This window comes from Siphateles boraxobius, unplaced genomic scaffold (assembly GCF_051911475.1).
Source record: "Siphateles boraxobius isolate OS27281-9 unplaced genomic scaffold, OSU_SipBor_1 72, whole genome shotgun sequence".
NCBI lineage: Eukaryota > Metazoa > Chordata > Actinopteri > Cypriniformes > Leuciscidae > Siphateles > Siphateles boraxobius.
Window position 1 is genome coordinate 654,740 of NW_027509200.1, and position 16,717 is coordinate 671,456.

At 45.5% G+C, this 16,717-nt stretch overlaps 1 protein-coding gene across 1 annotated transcript in view; it reads right to left on the minus strand.

Moving 5' to 3' along the window:
- Nucleotides 1-16,717, minus strand: part of LOC143724303 (cadherin-2) — a 122,158-nt gene that overhangs the window by 48,911 nt on the left and 56,530 nt on the right. Inside the window, exons 5-9 of the mRNA XM_077217301.1 lie at nt 16,180-16,335; nt 13,706-13,850; nt 13,413-13,585; nt 11,639-11,776; nt 2,736-2,921 (exon numbers count right to left, since the gene is read on the minus strand). Coding sequence (XP_077073416.1) covers nt 2,736-2,921; nt 11,639-11,776; nt 13,413-13,585; nt 13,706-13,850; nt 16,180-16,335 — 798 coding nt within the window. The remainder of the gene's footprint in view (nt 1-2,735; nt 2,922-11,638; nt 11,777-13,412; nt 13,586-13,705; nt 13,851-16,179; nt 16,336-16,717) is intronic.

Genomic DNA, 16,717 nt, shown 5'->3' on the forward strand with positions numbered 1-16,717 from the left:
TATAACTTCTCTGAGTCTCGCTTGTGTTGTTTCAGCGCGAGGGCTTCCTCTGGCAAGTGTGTTTTGTAAATCTGTAGTCCTTCAGGAAAAACACAGTGCCTTTGTGAGTTGCTTTATCGAGCCGTAGAGAGCACACGTCACTCCTCTCCTCACAAACCTGCATTGGTTGCCAACAGTCGCTTGCATCAGATTCAAGTCACTGACGTTTGCCTACAGAACAACCACTGGCACTGCTCCCTCTTACCTAAACTCATTACTTCAGACTTATGTGCCATCCAGAAACTTGTGTTCTGCAAGTGAATGCCGTCTTGTGGTGCATCGTCTCAAAGAGGCACAGAATCTCTTTCACACACCTTCACCTGGACTGTTCCTGCTGGAGGAATGATCTGCCCAACTCAACCCGAGCTCTGAGTTTGTGGCCATTCTCAAGAAACGGCTGAAGACGCATCTTTTTCGTCAACAATTGATCTATTAATACAAAAACTTTCTTTTCTTTTCTCTTCTCCTCTACTCTATATCTTTTTTATTACTATTTAATTTTGTATATGTATACTGTGTTAGATTAAACTGGGAAGGGTCACAGCACTTGCATATTGTTGTCCTATTGTTAGTTTCACTGCTTCTATTGTTCTCCTCATTTGTAAATCGCTTTGGATTCGGCCAAACAAAAGACATTTCTGCATAAGGCTGACAAGCAAATGAAAATATAATACAATTATAACTAAATTCTAAAACTCTTCAGTGGTCTTTTGTTTTGACAAATTATCAAAGAAAAAAAATATATATATAAAAAATAAATCACCTGCCTGCAAAAACTCGTTTCTTCTGTACAAATTACTTAAATGTAAAGCATACTTTAGATATAAAACAGTGATTTTTGGCCAGAAGGTGATGAATTTGTCACACCAATATTTGATCTACAATTAACAAGGAAATAAATATCAAAGTTTTTTTTTAGTAATTGCATTGAAACAGCAAAGTTTATAAACAAAAAATATTTTTCGAATTTAATTTGAGTTATTTTTAGTTAACCATCAAATACCAAAATGTATTAGAATATTTACTTCAAGCGGTGAGAAAATACATTTTGAAAGTAAAACGTAGTTTTTTTAAAACATATTTTTAACAGAAATATATTTACTTGGAAAATGTATTTAAAAAAAGTTAATATAAGTAAGCAAACTTGTAGATAATATATTTATATAAATACATTTTACCTCTATACTATCAATATTCTGATTAATTTTAAAATATATATTTTTTTAAATATAGCTTTGAGCAGCAATAATCAGGGTTCAAGAGCTTTGAGGCTTTTAAGCACTTGCGTAAAAAAAGTTTTATGTTTTATTTAGCAAGCATTTAACCACTTAGATTATAGATGGAAAAGACCATTTACAGCCAATATAGACAATTTACCATAGGAAATATGTGTTTTTTAAAGCTTTTTAACACTTATAGTGCCACCTATTGTCTAATCTCCATAAAAGTTTGCATGCTTCTTTAGAATCATATGACACATATCCACACCTAATTTTGTGAAGGTCTACTTTGACCGGACCATTTTTCAGTCATTTCCGATCGGCCTCCGTTAATCTGTCTGATAGCTGCTCAAATTTCATTGGCTCCCGCCGGCCGCGTTTTTCGAGATACGCAATTGTCCTCAAGATCAGTATTGGCACCTTGGATCATGTGTGCTTTTCACACAACCACAGAATGAGGTCTTACATTTGCGTGCCGAGTTTGGTGAAAATATCTCATTCCGTTCACGAGTTATAGCCATTTTAGTAAAAATGGCTCCTCCCACTTTCATAAGTTTTGCTGGCCCTTAGGGATCGTGAATTACAATTTTAACTTTTTTTTGATAAGTATTGACTACCAGACTCCAGTGAATCTCGCTGAGCTGGTTTGGTTCCAATTGGGCCAAAAACCTAGGACTAGTTCGCAAAAGTAGGTTTTTCAAAAACAATTGAATCTGCCGGTTTGGGAGTTATGAGCGATTTTGTACTTTTGACCATTGTAGCGCCCCCGTCAGGCCGATTGGGGCGGGCTTTGGTAACGTTGTAGGCGGTGTGAGTACTACCAGCCCACAAAGTTTCAAAGCTCTACGACTTACGAGTTGGTCTGCCCGATCACTTTTAGGGGAGAATGCTGATCCTTGGAATATGTAACAATTACAATAGGGTTTCAACAATATGCGCTTAATAACTTATATACATATAATATATACATAATTTTTGCTGTATATTATTTTTGTTGATTTAAAGATCTCACATGCTGTTTGGCATGTTTCTGAAGTAAAACATGATGATTAAAATGAGATCAGGCTTTGTATGCCTGAATTGAATTATCATGAAAGCTCAAGTGTGAAATAGTAAAAGTCAATGTTATGATGTAGCATTAATGTGTTTCACCCATTTACTGATGCATGTTTGTGCACTCAATCCACAAGAAACCACTCAAAAACTCAAATTAAAACAGCTGTAATGTAAAAACTAACCCTAACACAAATTTTTTTGCAATTAATCTGATATTTTGCAGGTCAGTGCTTGTCAAAAAATGTTTAAATCAATGTGCGCTAGACCTACACTCGTAAATATTATGAATGCAATGAATATTAATAATATCCCTTTAGCTTATAATTTTATCAGAATGGTTTGACCGATTGGTGTCATAATGGTGTATCTGTCACCAGTGTGTTCTTTGAAATGTTGTTAAATGTGCAGTATTTCCCTCACCTTGATGACAGTCAGCAGGCCTTCATTAGAAACCGGGTCAGTGTGCACAGAGAAATGAGCCGCGGGGTCACCCGCTGTTATCCTGTAGATAGTGCTCCACGCTCCAGTGTTGGGCTGGTCTTTATCCGTCACCGTCAAGTTCAACACAATAATGTCCACCTGGTTCTCTGGTACCTCGCCAAAAAACTGCATTACATAACACATGTATGTGACAGTAAAACAGAGGGCATGTCATGTTATCATTTACATGTCACATGGTTAGTTTGGCTCAATGGACCATATGTCTTCCTTTTCATTCAGCCAATATTTCTAAATGTGGCTTTAGTTTCATTATGATGTGCTTATGGTCTAATACTTCGTTATGAGTATCATGCATATTTGCATCGCTTTAACACCTCTCTGTAATTCTCACACACAATTGGTTGATTACAAAATGTTTGCAGCAGCTATTGGCAAAATTCCTGTCTCAACCATTAGCCTACTCGTAGCATGAACGAGTGAATCGCGTGAACGGCATCATAGAGTTATTCATGAGCAGTGAATGACAGCTTTCCTGAGCCAAAACAATGTCCAAAAAATTCAATTATTTTGTTCTAGTCAAGATCTGTGGGAGGCTATCTGATGTAAAGCTGGCAGTTTTGAGAATAGTTTGTTTGATCCTTTAGTTGTCCGGCCACCATTTGTTAGTTTTGACCATTTAATGAAATGATCTCCTTGTAGTCACTAGCCGAGGTAATCAAGCGGTCAAAACCAACTGACTGTTTATTAAATATTATTCCAGAGAGATTAGTAAAGGAAGCATTTGTTGTTCTTTGTTCTAGTATCCTATCTATTATAAATAATAGTCTTTTAACAGGAGTAGTCCCTAATCAGTTTAAACATGCTCTTGTTCAGCCTCTTTTGAAAAAACACACACATTTTGACCCTGTTGTCGTATCAAATTATCGGCCAATTTCAAAGTCACCTTTTTTATCAAAGGTTATGCAGAAGGTGGTTTTGAATCATACAGCGCTTGCATGGTTTAAGTCTTTTCTTTTAAACAGAACTTTTTCTGTAAATGTTGGTCAAGATCATTAACAACCCGTCTCTGAGCTCAGTGGGGTTCCACAGGGGTCCGTTCTCGGCCCAATTATGTTCTCTTTGTATTTGTTACCCTTTGGGTCAATGTTTTGCAAGCATGGAATCCCCTTTCACTTTTATGCAGATGATATGCAAGTCTATTTTCCTCTGAAAAGAACAGTAAGAAGCAAATAGAGTCATTGTGGGACTATATACAGGACATTAAATCATGGTTATCTTTAAATGTTTTAAAACTGAATGAAGATAAAACTAAAAGTTGTCTGGTTTTGAGTTAAAAAAAATGTTTTGTTGATCTGGGTGGTTTAGCTCCTTCTGTGAGCCATTAGTGCAAAGTTTAGCAATTCTTCTTGACAGTGATCTCAAGTTTGAGAAACAGATTTATTCTGTGGTTAAGTCTTTTTTTTTATCATTTGAGATTAATAGTGAAGGTGAAACCATTTTTGTCCACACGTGATCTTGAAAAACTCATTCATGCTTTTGTATTTACAAGGCTAGATTACTGCAACTCACTATACGTTGACATAAATAAATCATTGCTTAACCGTTTACAACTGGTCAAATGCTGCTGCGAGGCTTTTGTCAGGAACTCGTAAGAGAGACCATATTACTCCAGTTTTGAGTTCCCTATCGGTCAGTCACTACAACGTAGGTCATGGCTGACCAATAGGAATCTCGCTAGAGAGGCCAATCTACTTCGAGTGAAACTAAAACAAGCCAATACACATTGGCGTGCAATCATTTGCAACAGCTGTGCAGCCTCGCAGCGCGGGTATTTAACAAGCAGCTGGTGCGATTGCACACTAGCTTTTTGCTTCGGAGCCAAGCACTTCGTATGCTGAACAGAGTGAATTTGAAAGCAAGCCTCTTCTGGATCTCTCCACTTTGATGCGGGCGTGACGGCACAGCAGCGCGAGCGGTCTTTTTCTCTTCTCTCTCTCTCTTCTTTGTTTGTTGTTTTAAAACTGAGCAAACAAAAAAGCTGTTTTCACGGCTCGTAAGGTGCGCGGTTAAAGCGCTCAACGGCCGTTTTTACGGCTGGTAAGGTGCGCGATTAAAGCGCTCAACGGCCGTTTTCACGGCTGGTAAGAACAGCGAGAGAGAATCGCGCACAGACAGGTGTTCGCCGTGACCGTTCCCCTGCATGCTTCAGCACCAAGGAGAGCAGTCTCTAAAAGAGCTTACACAGATTGTTTGCGTCTTTTTCAAGATGACATTCTATCTGTGTGTTTCTGGATGCGGTCGTTACCTGGGGTCGCGGGATGGTCACGATCGCTGCCTTGTGTGTCTGGGCCTCGAACACACACAGGCAGCGTTCGTGGATGAGTCATGTACCCATTATGGGAAGATGACCATCTCGGAGCTGAGGTCGAGACTCACGTTCCTGCCAAGGGGCGGAGTCCCCGTGCCTGCACCTAGTTCCAACCCCCCTTCGCGGGTTGCTACGGGCAGTGACACGGGTGACCTGAGGATTACAGTGAGCGCGCTTCCTTGGGGGAACCAACCCCCTAGGAACCCTCACTCCTCTCATGCTCCGCAACCAGTTGAGCTGCCAACGGAACGTTCTGGACCATCCTCGAGATGTGTACCAGTCGTTTCGTTCGGCGCTCCCTGCGACGACCAGATGTCGATCGCTGCATCGGAGGGCGGGTCAGACCTCTCCGCGGACGACGGCTCAGAGCCGCTGCCTCCTTCGGGTGTGCCAGCAGTGCCCGAGTCGGACCCGGAGATGATGGCCATGCTTTCCCGGGCCGACAGTATCGGGCTCGTGTGGAACCCTCCACCGTGTCCCGAGCCCTCGAGGTTGGACGATTGGTATCTCGGGGTGGCGCGCGCTGGTTCTTAGCAACCCACCCCAGTGCCTTTCTTCCCGGAGGTGCATGAGGAGGTCACAGGGGCGTGGACGGCACCTTTTGCTGCCAGAAACCGTCTCGGTGGCTCCTCCTCCCTCACCACCCTTGATGGCGGGGCAGCTAAGGGATACACGCATATCCCGCCAGTGGAACGGGCCGTTGCTATGCAACTGTGCCCTAACTCCACTTGGCGTGGAGAACCGTGTCTTCCTTCCCGGGCCTGTAAGTACTCGTCGGACCTGACCGTCAAAGCTTACAAGGCCTGTGGGGAAGCTGCCTCTGCCATGCACGCTATGGCGTTGTTGCAGGTTCATCAGGCCAAGGCACTGAAGGACCTGCACGAGGGTGGTCATGATCCACAAGTTCTCCAAGAACTTCGTGCCGCAACTGACCTCGCGCTTCGTGCGACGAAGGTCACTGCGCGGTCAGTGGGTCGTGCGATGTCCACACTAGTGGTCACGGAACGCAATCTCTAGCGGTGTCTGGCTGACATGCGGGAGACCGACAAGATCAGGTTCCTTAACTCCCCCGTGTCCCAGACCAGCCTCTTCGGCGACGCGGTCGAGAACTTTGCCCAGCAGTTCTCGGCTGTACAGAAGCAGACTGAGGCCATCAGTCACATCCTGCCGCGGCGGTCAGCTGCTGCCTCCACCCCACCGCCCGCGGCTCCTCGGTCTGCTCGTCGCCGTGGGTGTCCTCCTGCGTCTGCCCCTGCTCCCGCGCCGCAGCAGCAGCCTCCATCTAAACGGCGCCGTGGAGCCAGTCGCAGGCAGGGCGCCCCGCCCGTCCAGGCCCTCGCCAAGAGGGGCGGCAAAGCCAAGGGTAAGCGGCCCTAGGACGGGCGACCCGGAGATGGAAGGGACTGCTCTCCAGGAGACGATGACTGCATCGCTCCCTCCCCCGGAAGAGGGCCGGGTGGTAAATCCTTTGTTTCATTTTGTTTGTGTTCCGCCGCTGGCCTTAAAACCAGCGGTACCCAAATTTTCAATAAAAGAGCAGTTTCTATCATCTCTGAGTCCGAGGAAGACCCGGAGAGCAGTGGGGGGATGGAATCCTCACCACTCTCATCCGCCTCTTCTATCGCCAGCCGGCAGCTGTGTACGGTCCGAGAACGCCACCGAGCCGACTCCCGCACCTCCTGCCCCGTGGAACCAGGTAAGTGCTGCACACTACACTCAGACCCCGCTACGGGCTGCCTCCCAGAGAGAGCCTCTCGAGCCGCGTCCCTGTGTTCCACCTCGCTGCCCCACCCCGGGTATGCCTACGGTCCCTTTGGTCCCGCTTGTACGGTCTCTGCGAGCCTGGTTAGCGCTCCCCAGGCCGTCTCGCTGGCTCATTCGAACCATCAGGCTCGGCTATGCGATTCAGTTCGCCCGGCGTCCCCCCAAGTTTCGGCCATCCACTCCACTACAGTGAGAGCAGCCGATGCCCATGTCTTGCGTGCAGAGATCGCAGTCCTACTGGCGAAGGATGCGATAGAGCCGGTCCCTCCAGCCGATATGAGGTCAGGGCACTACAGTCCCTACTTCATTGTACCCAAGAAAGGTGGTGGGTTACGACCGATCTTGGATCTGCGAGTTTTGAATCGGAGCCTCCACAAGCTACCGTTCAAAATGCTCACGCAGAGACGCATTTTCGAATGCATCCGTCCCCAAGATTGGTTTGCAGCGATCGACCTGAAGGACGCGTACTTTCATGTCTCGATTCTTCCTCGACACAGGCCATTCCTGCGCTTTGCGTTCGAGGGTCTAGCATATCAGTACAAATTCATACCCTTCGGGCTGTCCCTGTCCCTGTCCCCCCGTGTCTTCACGAAAGTCACGGAGGGGGCCCTTGTTCCCATGAGAGAACAGGGCGTTCGCATCCTCAACTATCTCGACGACTGGCTCATACTAGCACACTCTCGAGATCAGCTATGCGAACACAGGGACCTAGTGCTCAGGCACCTCAGCCAGTTGGGTCTTCAGGTCAACTGGGAAAAGAGCAAACTCTCCCCTGTGCAGAGGATCTCTTATCTCGGTATGGAGTTGGATTCGGTCACTCAGACAGCGCGCCTCACAGAGCAGCGTGCTCCGTCGGTGCTGCACTGCTTGAACACGTTCAAAGGCAGGACAGCGGTCCCACTGAAATTCTTTCAGAGGCTCCTGGGGCATATGGCAGCAGCAGCAGCGGTAACCCCGCTCGGCCTGCTTCATATGAGACCGCTTCAGCACTGGCTTCACGGCCGAATCCCGAGATGGGCGTGGCATCACGGCATTCACCGGGTGGCAATCACACCGGCGTGCCGCCAGACCTTCAGCCCGTGGTCAGACCCCTTGTTCCTGCGGGCAGGAGTCCCCTTGGAACAGGTGTCCAGGCATGCTGTGGTATTCACAGATGCCTCTTCCACCGGCTGGGGTGCCACGTACAACGGGCATGCAGTGTCAGGGGTGTGGACGGACCCCCAACTGCATTGGCACATCAATTGCCTCGAGTTGCTAGCAGTACATCTCGCTCTGAGCCGCTTGAAAAGGCCGCTACAGGGCAGGGACGTGCTGGTACGTACGGACAACACGGCGACCGTTGCGTACATCAACCGACAAGGTGGTCTACGCTCCCGTCGCATGTCGCAACTCGCCCGCCATCTCCTCCTCTGGAGTCAGAAGCATCTGAGGTCGCTTCGAGCCATGTATGTCCCCGGCATGCTCAACCGTGTGGTCGAAGAGCTATCACGAGCTGTGCTTTCCGGGAGAATGGCGACTCCACCCCCAGGTGGTTCAGCTGATCTGGAGAGAGTTCGGGGAGGCTCAGGTAGACCTGTTTGCCTCCTCAGAGACCTCCCACTGCCAGCTGTTTTACTCCCTGACCGAGGGAACACTCGGCACGGACGCACTGGCACACAGCTGGCCCCGGGGCCTTCGCAAATATGCGTTTCCCCCAGTGAGCCTACTTGCGCAGACACTGTGCAAAGTCAGGGAGGACGGGGAGCAGGTCCTTCTGGTGGCTCCCTATTGGCCCACCCGGACTTGGTTCCCAGAACTCATGCTCCTCGTGACAGTCTCTCCCTGGCCCATTCCTCTGAGGAAGGATCTTCTGACTCAGAGACGGGGCACCCTATGGCACCCGCGCCCAGACCTCTGGAAATCCCATGTCTGGTCTCTGGACGGGACGCGGAGGTTCTAGGTGACTTACCCCCAGAGGTACTTAACACCATCACTTCAGCACGGGCGCCGTCCACGAGACGTGTTTACACCCTGAAGTGGAACCTGTTCGTCGAGTGGTGTTCTTCTCGCCGAGAAGAGCCCCGAAGATGTTCGATAGGGTCTGTGCTTTCCTTCTTGCAGCAGGGGTTGGAGCGTAGACTGTCTCCCTCCACCCTCAAAGTACATGCTGCCGCTATTTTAGCTTATCACGACCACATAGATGGCAAAGCAGTTGGAAAGCACGACCTGGTCGTCAGGTTTCTTAGGGGGGCGAGACGATTAAATCCTCCTCGACCCCCCTCCATACCCTCTTGGGATCTTTCCCTGGTGCTTCGAGCACTTCAGGATGTTCCCTTTGAGCCTCTGCAGTCAGTAGACTTAAAGCTTCTTTCCATGAAGACTTTGCTGCTGGTTGCACTGGCCTCTGTCAAGAAGGTAGGAGACCTGCATGCATTTTCGGTCGACGAATCGTGCCTAGAGTTCAGGCCGGGTGACAGCCACGTGGAACTAAGACCCCGGCCTGGCTATGTGCCCAAGGTTCCTACCACTCCCTTCAAAGACCAGGTAGTGAACCTGCAAGCGCTGCCCTTGGAGGAGGCAGACCCAGCCCTGGCTTTGCTCTGTCCCGTTCGCGCCCTGCGTATGTACGTGGACAGAACTCAAAGTGTCAGGACCTCAGACCAGCTCTTTGTCTGTTACGGAGGCCAGCAGAAGGGAAAGGCTGTCTCCAAGCGGAGGATGGCCCACTGGATAGTGGATGCCATCGCCTTGGCTTACCAAGCTCAAGGCGTGCCCTGCCCGCTAAGGTTGCATGCACACTCCACGAGAGGCGTTACATCCTCCTGGGCGCTGGCACATGGCTCCTCGCTAACAGATATCTGTAGAGGTGCGGGCTGGGCGACACCTAACACGTTCGCTATATATTATAGCCTACGTGTAGAGCCGGTCTCCTCCCGTCTTCTCACTCTAGACGGGTAGAAGCACTGAGAGGCCTGGCTCTGTCGGCTTGCTGCACCCTACTGTGCACCCTTATTGCTCCGGAGTAAAACCCTGTCGAGTCCTCCAAAACCCCTCGGCCCGGACTTGGCAGAGCGTCCGGTGCCAGGCCCTTATCCGCTGAATCCTTGAGAACCGGATCTGGGCTGGGTTCCATATGTGTGACCCTACGGGGATCCCATATGTGTATATTTTCCACGGCTGCTCCTATCGGAAGCCCGTGTCTTTCCCTTGGGCTAAGTCACCCATTATTTCATATGCAGTACAGCCTTCGGGCTAGTCCATATGTATTTATATTATATGTATTTACTCTTTGAAGAAGTGGCTTCCGCAGCGTTCCTTCCTAAAGAGAAAGGGCACGCTTTCCCAGTGTTATCCAATATCTCACTGTATGGGTTATCACGGAACAACAGTGTCAGATTCACTCTGTGTAAGCCTCCTCCTATCGTCCTTCCAGGCAAGAAGGTGTAGAGGCTTGCACGGGGCGCTGGATGGGGTGCAGCGGCTGTGGCGCTTTGGTAGGGATTCCTATTGGTCAGTCATGACCTACGTTGTAGTGACTGACCGATAGGGAACGTCTCGGTTACATATGGTAACCCTCGTTCCCTGAGGGAGGGAACGGAGACGTAGGTCCCGTCGCCACATCTGCTGCCGCCTGCCGGGGCGGCCAGCTTTTTCAGGCTTGGCTCCTCAGCAAAAAAATAGTGTGCAATCGCACCCGCGCTGCGAGGCTGCACAGCTTTTGCAAATGATTGCACGCCAATGTGTATTGGCTTGTTTTAGTTTCACTCGAAGTAGATTGGCCTCTCTAGCGAGATTCCTATTGGTCAGTCAGACCTACGTCTCCGTTCCCTCCCTCAGGGAACGAGGGTTACCATATGTAACCGAGACGTTTTCTCCAATGGCTGCCGATCGATTACAAAATAAAGTTTAAAATTTTGTTTTTTGTTTATAAATCATTGCATGGTATGGCTCATTTGTATTTAGTGAATTTAATTGAGAAATACGAACCAAAACGGTCTTTAAGGTCAGCTGGTTTTAACGACTCCTAGAACTAAACGGAGAAGTGGAGATCGAGCTTAAACTAAATGATTTACCTCTTTCTCTCAGATCGCCACCCACATTAAGTGTTTTTAAACACAAGCTTAAGGAAAACCTCCTCGCATTAGCATTTAATGGGATATAGAAGATTAAAACTGAGGGGTTTATTTCACTGTTATTTTAAGTGTGGTTTTAGTGTTGTGTTTTTATGGTTGTCTTTATGCGTTTTAGATATTGCACACCACTTTGTTCAATGGTCAGTTGTGTAAAGGTGCTTAATAAATAAATAAACGTAATGAATAACGGTGCAAGTGTTTTAGAAGCACACATTATCAGAGTTCAGCACGAGCACTGATAATCAAATGTGTAAAGGCACACTTTTTCTGAGAAACTGAATGTCTCCCTATCAATTGTTAGTTGATTCTAAGGTATAATTCAAGTCACCTTTCTTTCTGTAGCGCTTTATACGAAGCAGTTTTACAGTAACAACAGGAAAAAGTCTGTTAAAAAGGAAAGTTAAATTCTGCTGTAAATTAGCTCTAAAAGAGGATAATAAACAGGTATTGTTCCGCTGATATCAGTTCAGTGTTGATTCATTTGTGTTGAGTAACTGAGTAAAGTTCATCAGTTCTGTCAGAGTTTCCTCTGCAGAAGCGGTGTGTGTTTGTGTGTGTGTGTGTGTGTGTGTGTGTGTGTGTGTGTGTGTGTGTGTGTGTGTGCGCGTGTGTGTGTGTGTGTGTGTGTGTTTTCTCACCGTGTCCGAGGTGAACTCTGGAGGGTTGTCGTTGATGTCTGTGATGGTGATGACAGCAGTGCCTGTATTAGAAAGACCGTATGTGGGATTGCCCTCCATGTCAGTGGCTTGAATAATCAGTGTGTACTGACGCACTTTCTGCAAAGACAGACCACACAGCAAATGTTCAGTTACACTTGCATTTCTTTTCACTTTGAAAAAAAGCGAATTTAATGATACTGTCCATTTCACCACAAAGAAGAAAAAAACAACAACTTTTTATGCATTAAGACAAAAGGGATCCTTAGTTGTTACAATGCCAACTAACTTTAGTGGCCCTCTTGTAGGAAGAAATAAAGAGTTTGCCTCCAGGTTCCCAGCGTTGTGTCCCAGCAATCTGAGTGTTTTTCATTGTGAATTTGTGAATCTAGTCTTGTTTATGAGACTAGACATCCTGAATCCGTTAGTAATTTAAATCCTCTCTTAAAACTCACCTTTTTAGACTTGCTTATATATGATTTCTTAGTTTATTAGTATATTGTATGTATATTTAGTATATTCTGATGTTTTTATTTATTTTGATATCAATTGATTAACTTTTTACCTTTACTTTGTATCTTTTCTGAGTAAAGCTCTTGAAGTAATCAAGATGCCTTTGCAGAGGCCAAGGTTTATACTCATATCATGTGGTATTGATTAGTTAGTTAGTTAAAGTTTATTTGAATAGGGACAAGTATGTTACATAAACTCATGTTCCATACTACAACATTTTAGCCAAGGCTAATTCTCAATGTTAGTCCCTAGTGGGCCTTTACATAAAATTAAACAATACATAGTTAAAATAAACATAATAATACAGTATAACACAATATAAACACAGCGGACAATCAGTGGTCACATTTCTGACCTCTGATTAAAGAGTCTTTAAGTTTATATTTGAAAAGGACCCAGTTTGACTCCCCTTTCAGTTCAGTGGATAAACAATCGCAGGCTTTAGTGCCTTGTACAAAGAAAGCTGATTGTCCAAATGAAGTATTACATTTGGGGATCTGACAGTTCCCGTTCTGAGCTCCTCTAGTCCTTGAACCCACAGCCCTGAGAGCAACTATGCACTCACTCAAGTCCTGTGGGGCTTGCTGATTTAAACATTTATGCATCAGCTTCAACAAAGAAAATTTAGTGAAATTTGCTAAAGATAACATATTTAAATTCCTCAAACTAACACAATGATGTGACCTAATGGGCTTCCTATCTAGGATTTTAACCGCTCTATTATAAATCATCTGAAGTGGCTTAACTGTAGTAACAGTAGCCTGTGACCATGAGCAGATGCAGTAGCTCAAATGCGAGAAGATCATGGCGTGCATGAAAGTGTGAGCAGCATGAAACGGTAGAGAGTCCCTGATCAGTCTGAATGTATAAAGATTTGCTTTGGCTACTCGACAGATTTTTAAAATATGTTTGTCAAATTTAAGTTGAGAGTACAAGGCCCAGGTATTAGACCTCTGAGACCTGCTGGAGCTTATGCCCATTTATCTGTAAATTTAGTTCTTCTGATATGGACTTGATCTTGAGGCAAAGCAAACACACATAGTCTTCTTAACATGCAATGTCAGACCTGCATTTTGAAACCACACCGCCACATTTTGCAGGTGTTTTGCCAGTTCATCAGAAACTGCATGTACACTTTTCCCTCGCACATAAACCACTGCATCGTCAGCGTACATCTGAAATCCTGCTGTAGGACATGAGTCTGGCAGATCATTAATATACAGTGTAAAAAGCTCCAGTGTACCTCTCGGTCCAGGCCAGCAGCAACCGTGATGACACTTCCAGTCCGGTTGTTAATGGTGAACATGTTTGGACTGGGGCTGTCGGGATTCTGGGACACGATCTTATAGCGCAGCTGCCCGTTAAGAGTTTTGGGATCATCCTTGTCCACTGCCGTCACTGTCATTACTGTCGTGCCTATGGAAGTTAAAGACTAAATATAATAACACACACACACACACACACACACACACACACACACACACACACACACACACAAGCTTGTCGTGCGAATGCACACATGTGGAATGGGTTAACCTGGTTTAGAGCCTTCAGGAACGCTTCCGTTCCAGATCTGCTGGATGAACTCCGGGCGGTTGTCATTCATGTCAATGACGTTGATCATGATGTCAATGGGGTTTTCCACCTGATTACCATTCAGGTCCACAGCATGAGCCCTCAACTGAGGCCAGAACACACAGAGTACTGCGTATAAATGAACAAATACAGGGCATGCAAGACACATTTAACTGTGTTGGTATGTTAAGGTAGTAAGAAGTGTATATTATTTTTAGGGATGGGAATTGATAAGAATTTAATGATTCCGATTCCATTATCGATATTGCTTATCGATTCGATTCCTTATCGATTCTCTTATCGATTCTCATTGGGTGAGGGAATAAGTAAAAAAAAAATTATTTGTATTAACTTATCGAACTTAAAACTTAACTTTTTGTTTGTTAATTATTATTAACTCGCTGACACAGCATACAGTAGGCTATTAGGGGTGTGAACCTACACTGGTCTCACGGTTCGGTTCGATTACGATTATCATGTCATCGATTCAGTTCAATTCAATATCTCGATGCATAACATGCACTGCCTCCTCAATTTTCAATTTTACTTCAAAAGTGATGTGTGCGTGCATGCGTGTTCGCCTGTTCGTGAAGTCGCAGTGACAGAAATAGTGACATTCCAGTTTAAGTTTCATGGGACTAAAGTCTGTTCATGCTGTGTGTGTGTGGCCAAATGTTTCTGCATATTGGAGGTAGTTTCCCCCTTTGATGAAATGGAAATTTTACAAGTGTTGCAAGTGACCGTATTGTTATGAGGCGCCGTCATACTCTCATTGAGTATGTGCGCGAGTTTGAGTGTGTGTGTGTGTGTGTGTGTGTGCTCGCGTCTCATATGAGTATGTGCGTGGAGAGTTCCGCGCATCTCGTGTGTGTAGAGTTTGCGTGTATGTGCGTGACCGACTTTAGGGTGTGTCGTTGTGCATTTTATATGTATTTGTTTGAGCATTCAGCAGTGTACATGTATGTTTGACTAGTATACGTATATGCAAGTGTTTCATATATGTGTGCGTGAATGAAATTTGATTTAAGGCCTAGACGGCGCCTCATATTGTTGTCTTTTCGCGTAAAATATAACCAAACTTTAGAGCGCTTCTGCCTCGATGCCATGTTTGCTGCGTTCTGAACCAAAACAAGGCAGCGCGTCACGTCATGACACATTTGCAACGAGCGGAACCGATAAGCGTAATCGTTAAGCAGGCATACTAACGGTTCCAAGGAATTGGTTCACTGGGCACCGGTTCTGAAGAAGAACCGGTTCTCGATTCCCATCCCTAATTATTTTACTGTGCTCACTGACTATATGGCAACAAATCTTTAAATACATGAGTTTTTGCACAATAAATTGAGAAAATGTCTAGAAAAGGTTAACACTTCTGATTGTAAAGTGTGGTGTTGTTAAATCTCAGTGTTTCTGGTTTTGATCAGACTGGTTGATTATTATAATACTGACTCTCTGACAAGAATTAGCAACATTTTCAAATGTACACTAGCATCTACAGGTTTGGGGTCGGTAAGATGTTTTAATGTTTCTGAAAGAGTCTCTTCTGCTGAATTGAAAGTTCAAAAGATCAAAACAGCATTTATTTGAAACTGAAATAATTTGTAACATTATATACATTTCTTTACTGACACATTTGATAATTTTAACATATCCTTACTGAATAAAAGTATTATTATTATTTATTTATGTTTAAATATTACTGAACCTAAACTTACAGTTTTGCACATAAGAAAGAGCCCAGCCCTTACAATGAAATGTTTAGCTTAGACTCGGTCACTCTTTGCCTTCAGCCCAGGAGACTCTTCTATTACTCAGAGTTATAAAAGAGCATTAGTGTTACAGGAGAGGCTCTCTCTCTCCAGACCACTAGAGGGCGCTCTCACCAGAATATTGACTTACTATTCAGACCACAATCCCCATAACCCTCATACCTGGTACTGATTACACACACACACACCTGCAGTTCATCACACAGAGACTATTTCAACACACCACACTCCACACACACACCACCGTTGAGAAGTCTTGATTTGCTGTGGTGATCATTTCTGAGCGTTTATACTGTGGACTGGTATTCTGTGTTTGATCTTGGACTATTTCTCGTTGTTTGATTCCTTCTGCCTGTCTACTGGATTGTGATTGTTTTCTGCCTGCCTCGACCCAGCCTGTACCTGTTTCGACTCTGAAATATAATAAAGCTGCAGCTGGATTCTTACTCCGATGATCTCATTACAATTAGAGTTAGGCTTAGAATTACACTCTGTGTATAGAGAGATAAATTCTGCAACAATACTGTGGAAATGCTTCAACTGATCCCATTACTGAATACAGTCATCTGTTTCAGTTTCAAAGAAGGACTTTTACATAGCATATTCTTAAAAACAGAAGAGCATTCTAGTGTGAAGTACAGAAGAGGTCAGTTGTGATGAACTCACATTGAAGCTGGGCAAGTGCTCTCGGTCCAGGGGCTTGAGGACGCTCAGCTGTCCTGAGACGGGGTCAATGGAGAAGATTCCAGTGGGGGGCTGGTCGGCCCCGGGGCCCGTCACACTGTAGCGTAAACTCACACGCTCATCGTTATCTGAGCGAATCTACGAGACAGCAGAGAGCACAGCCCTGAACAACAGAAGCAGCTTCGCAACACATTTCACTTTTGTGTCTTGAAACAGGGCGTTTGATAAGAATCTAGGGCAGGACAAGATTTTAAAGGAAATTTGGATTTCATGTTAACATATCATTTACCCTAAAAACACAGCATATTCAGCATCCTCCATTAATATGCATAACAATATTTTGTTCACACTGTGTAATGCATGTATGTGAGTACATGTGGATTCTGTGAGATAATATGATACAGACTATATTTAGGGGGACCATATTTTAGTTTTCAGAAAAGAGGATAGTGGGTGTGGCTGAGAGGTGGGGGCGTGACTGGGGGTGTGGCTGTGGTGGGGGCGTGGCTGGGTGTGTGGC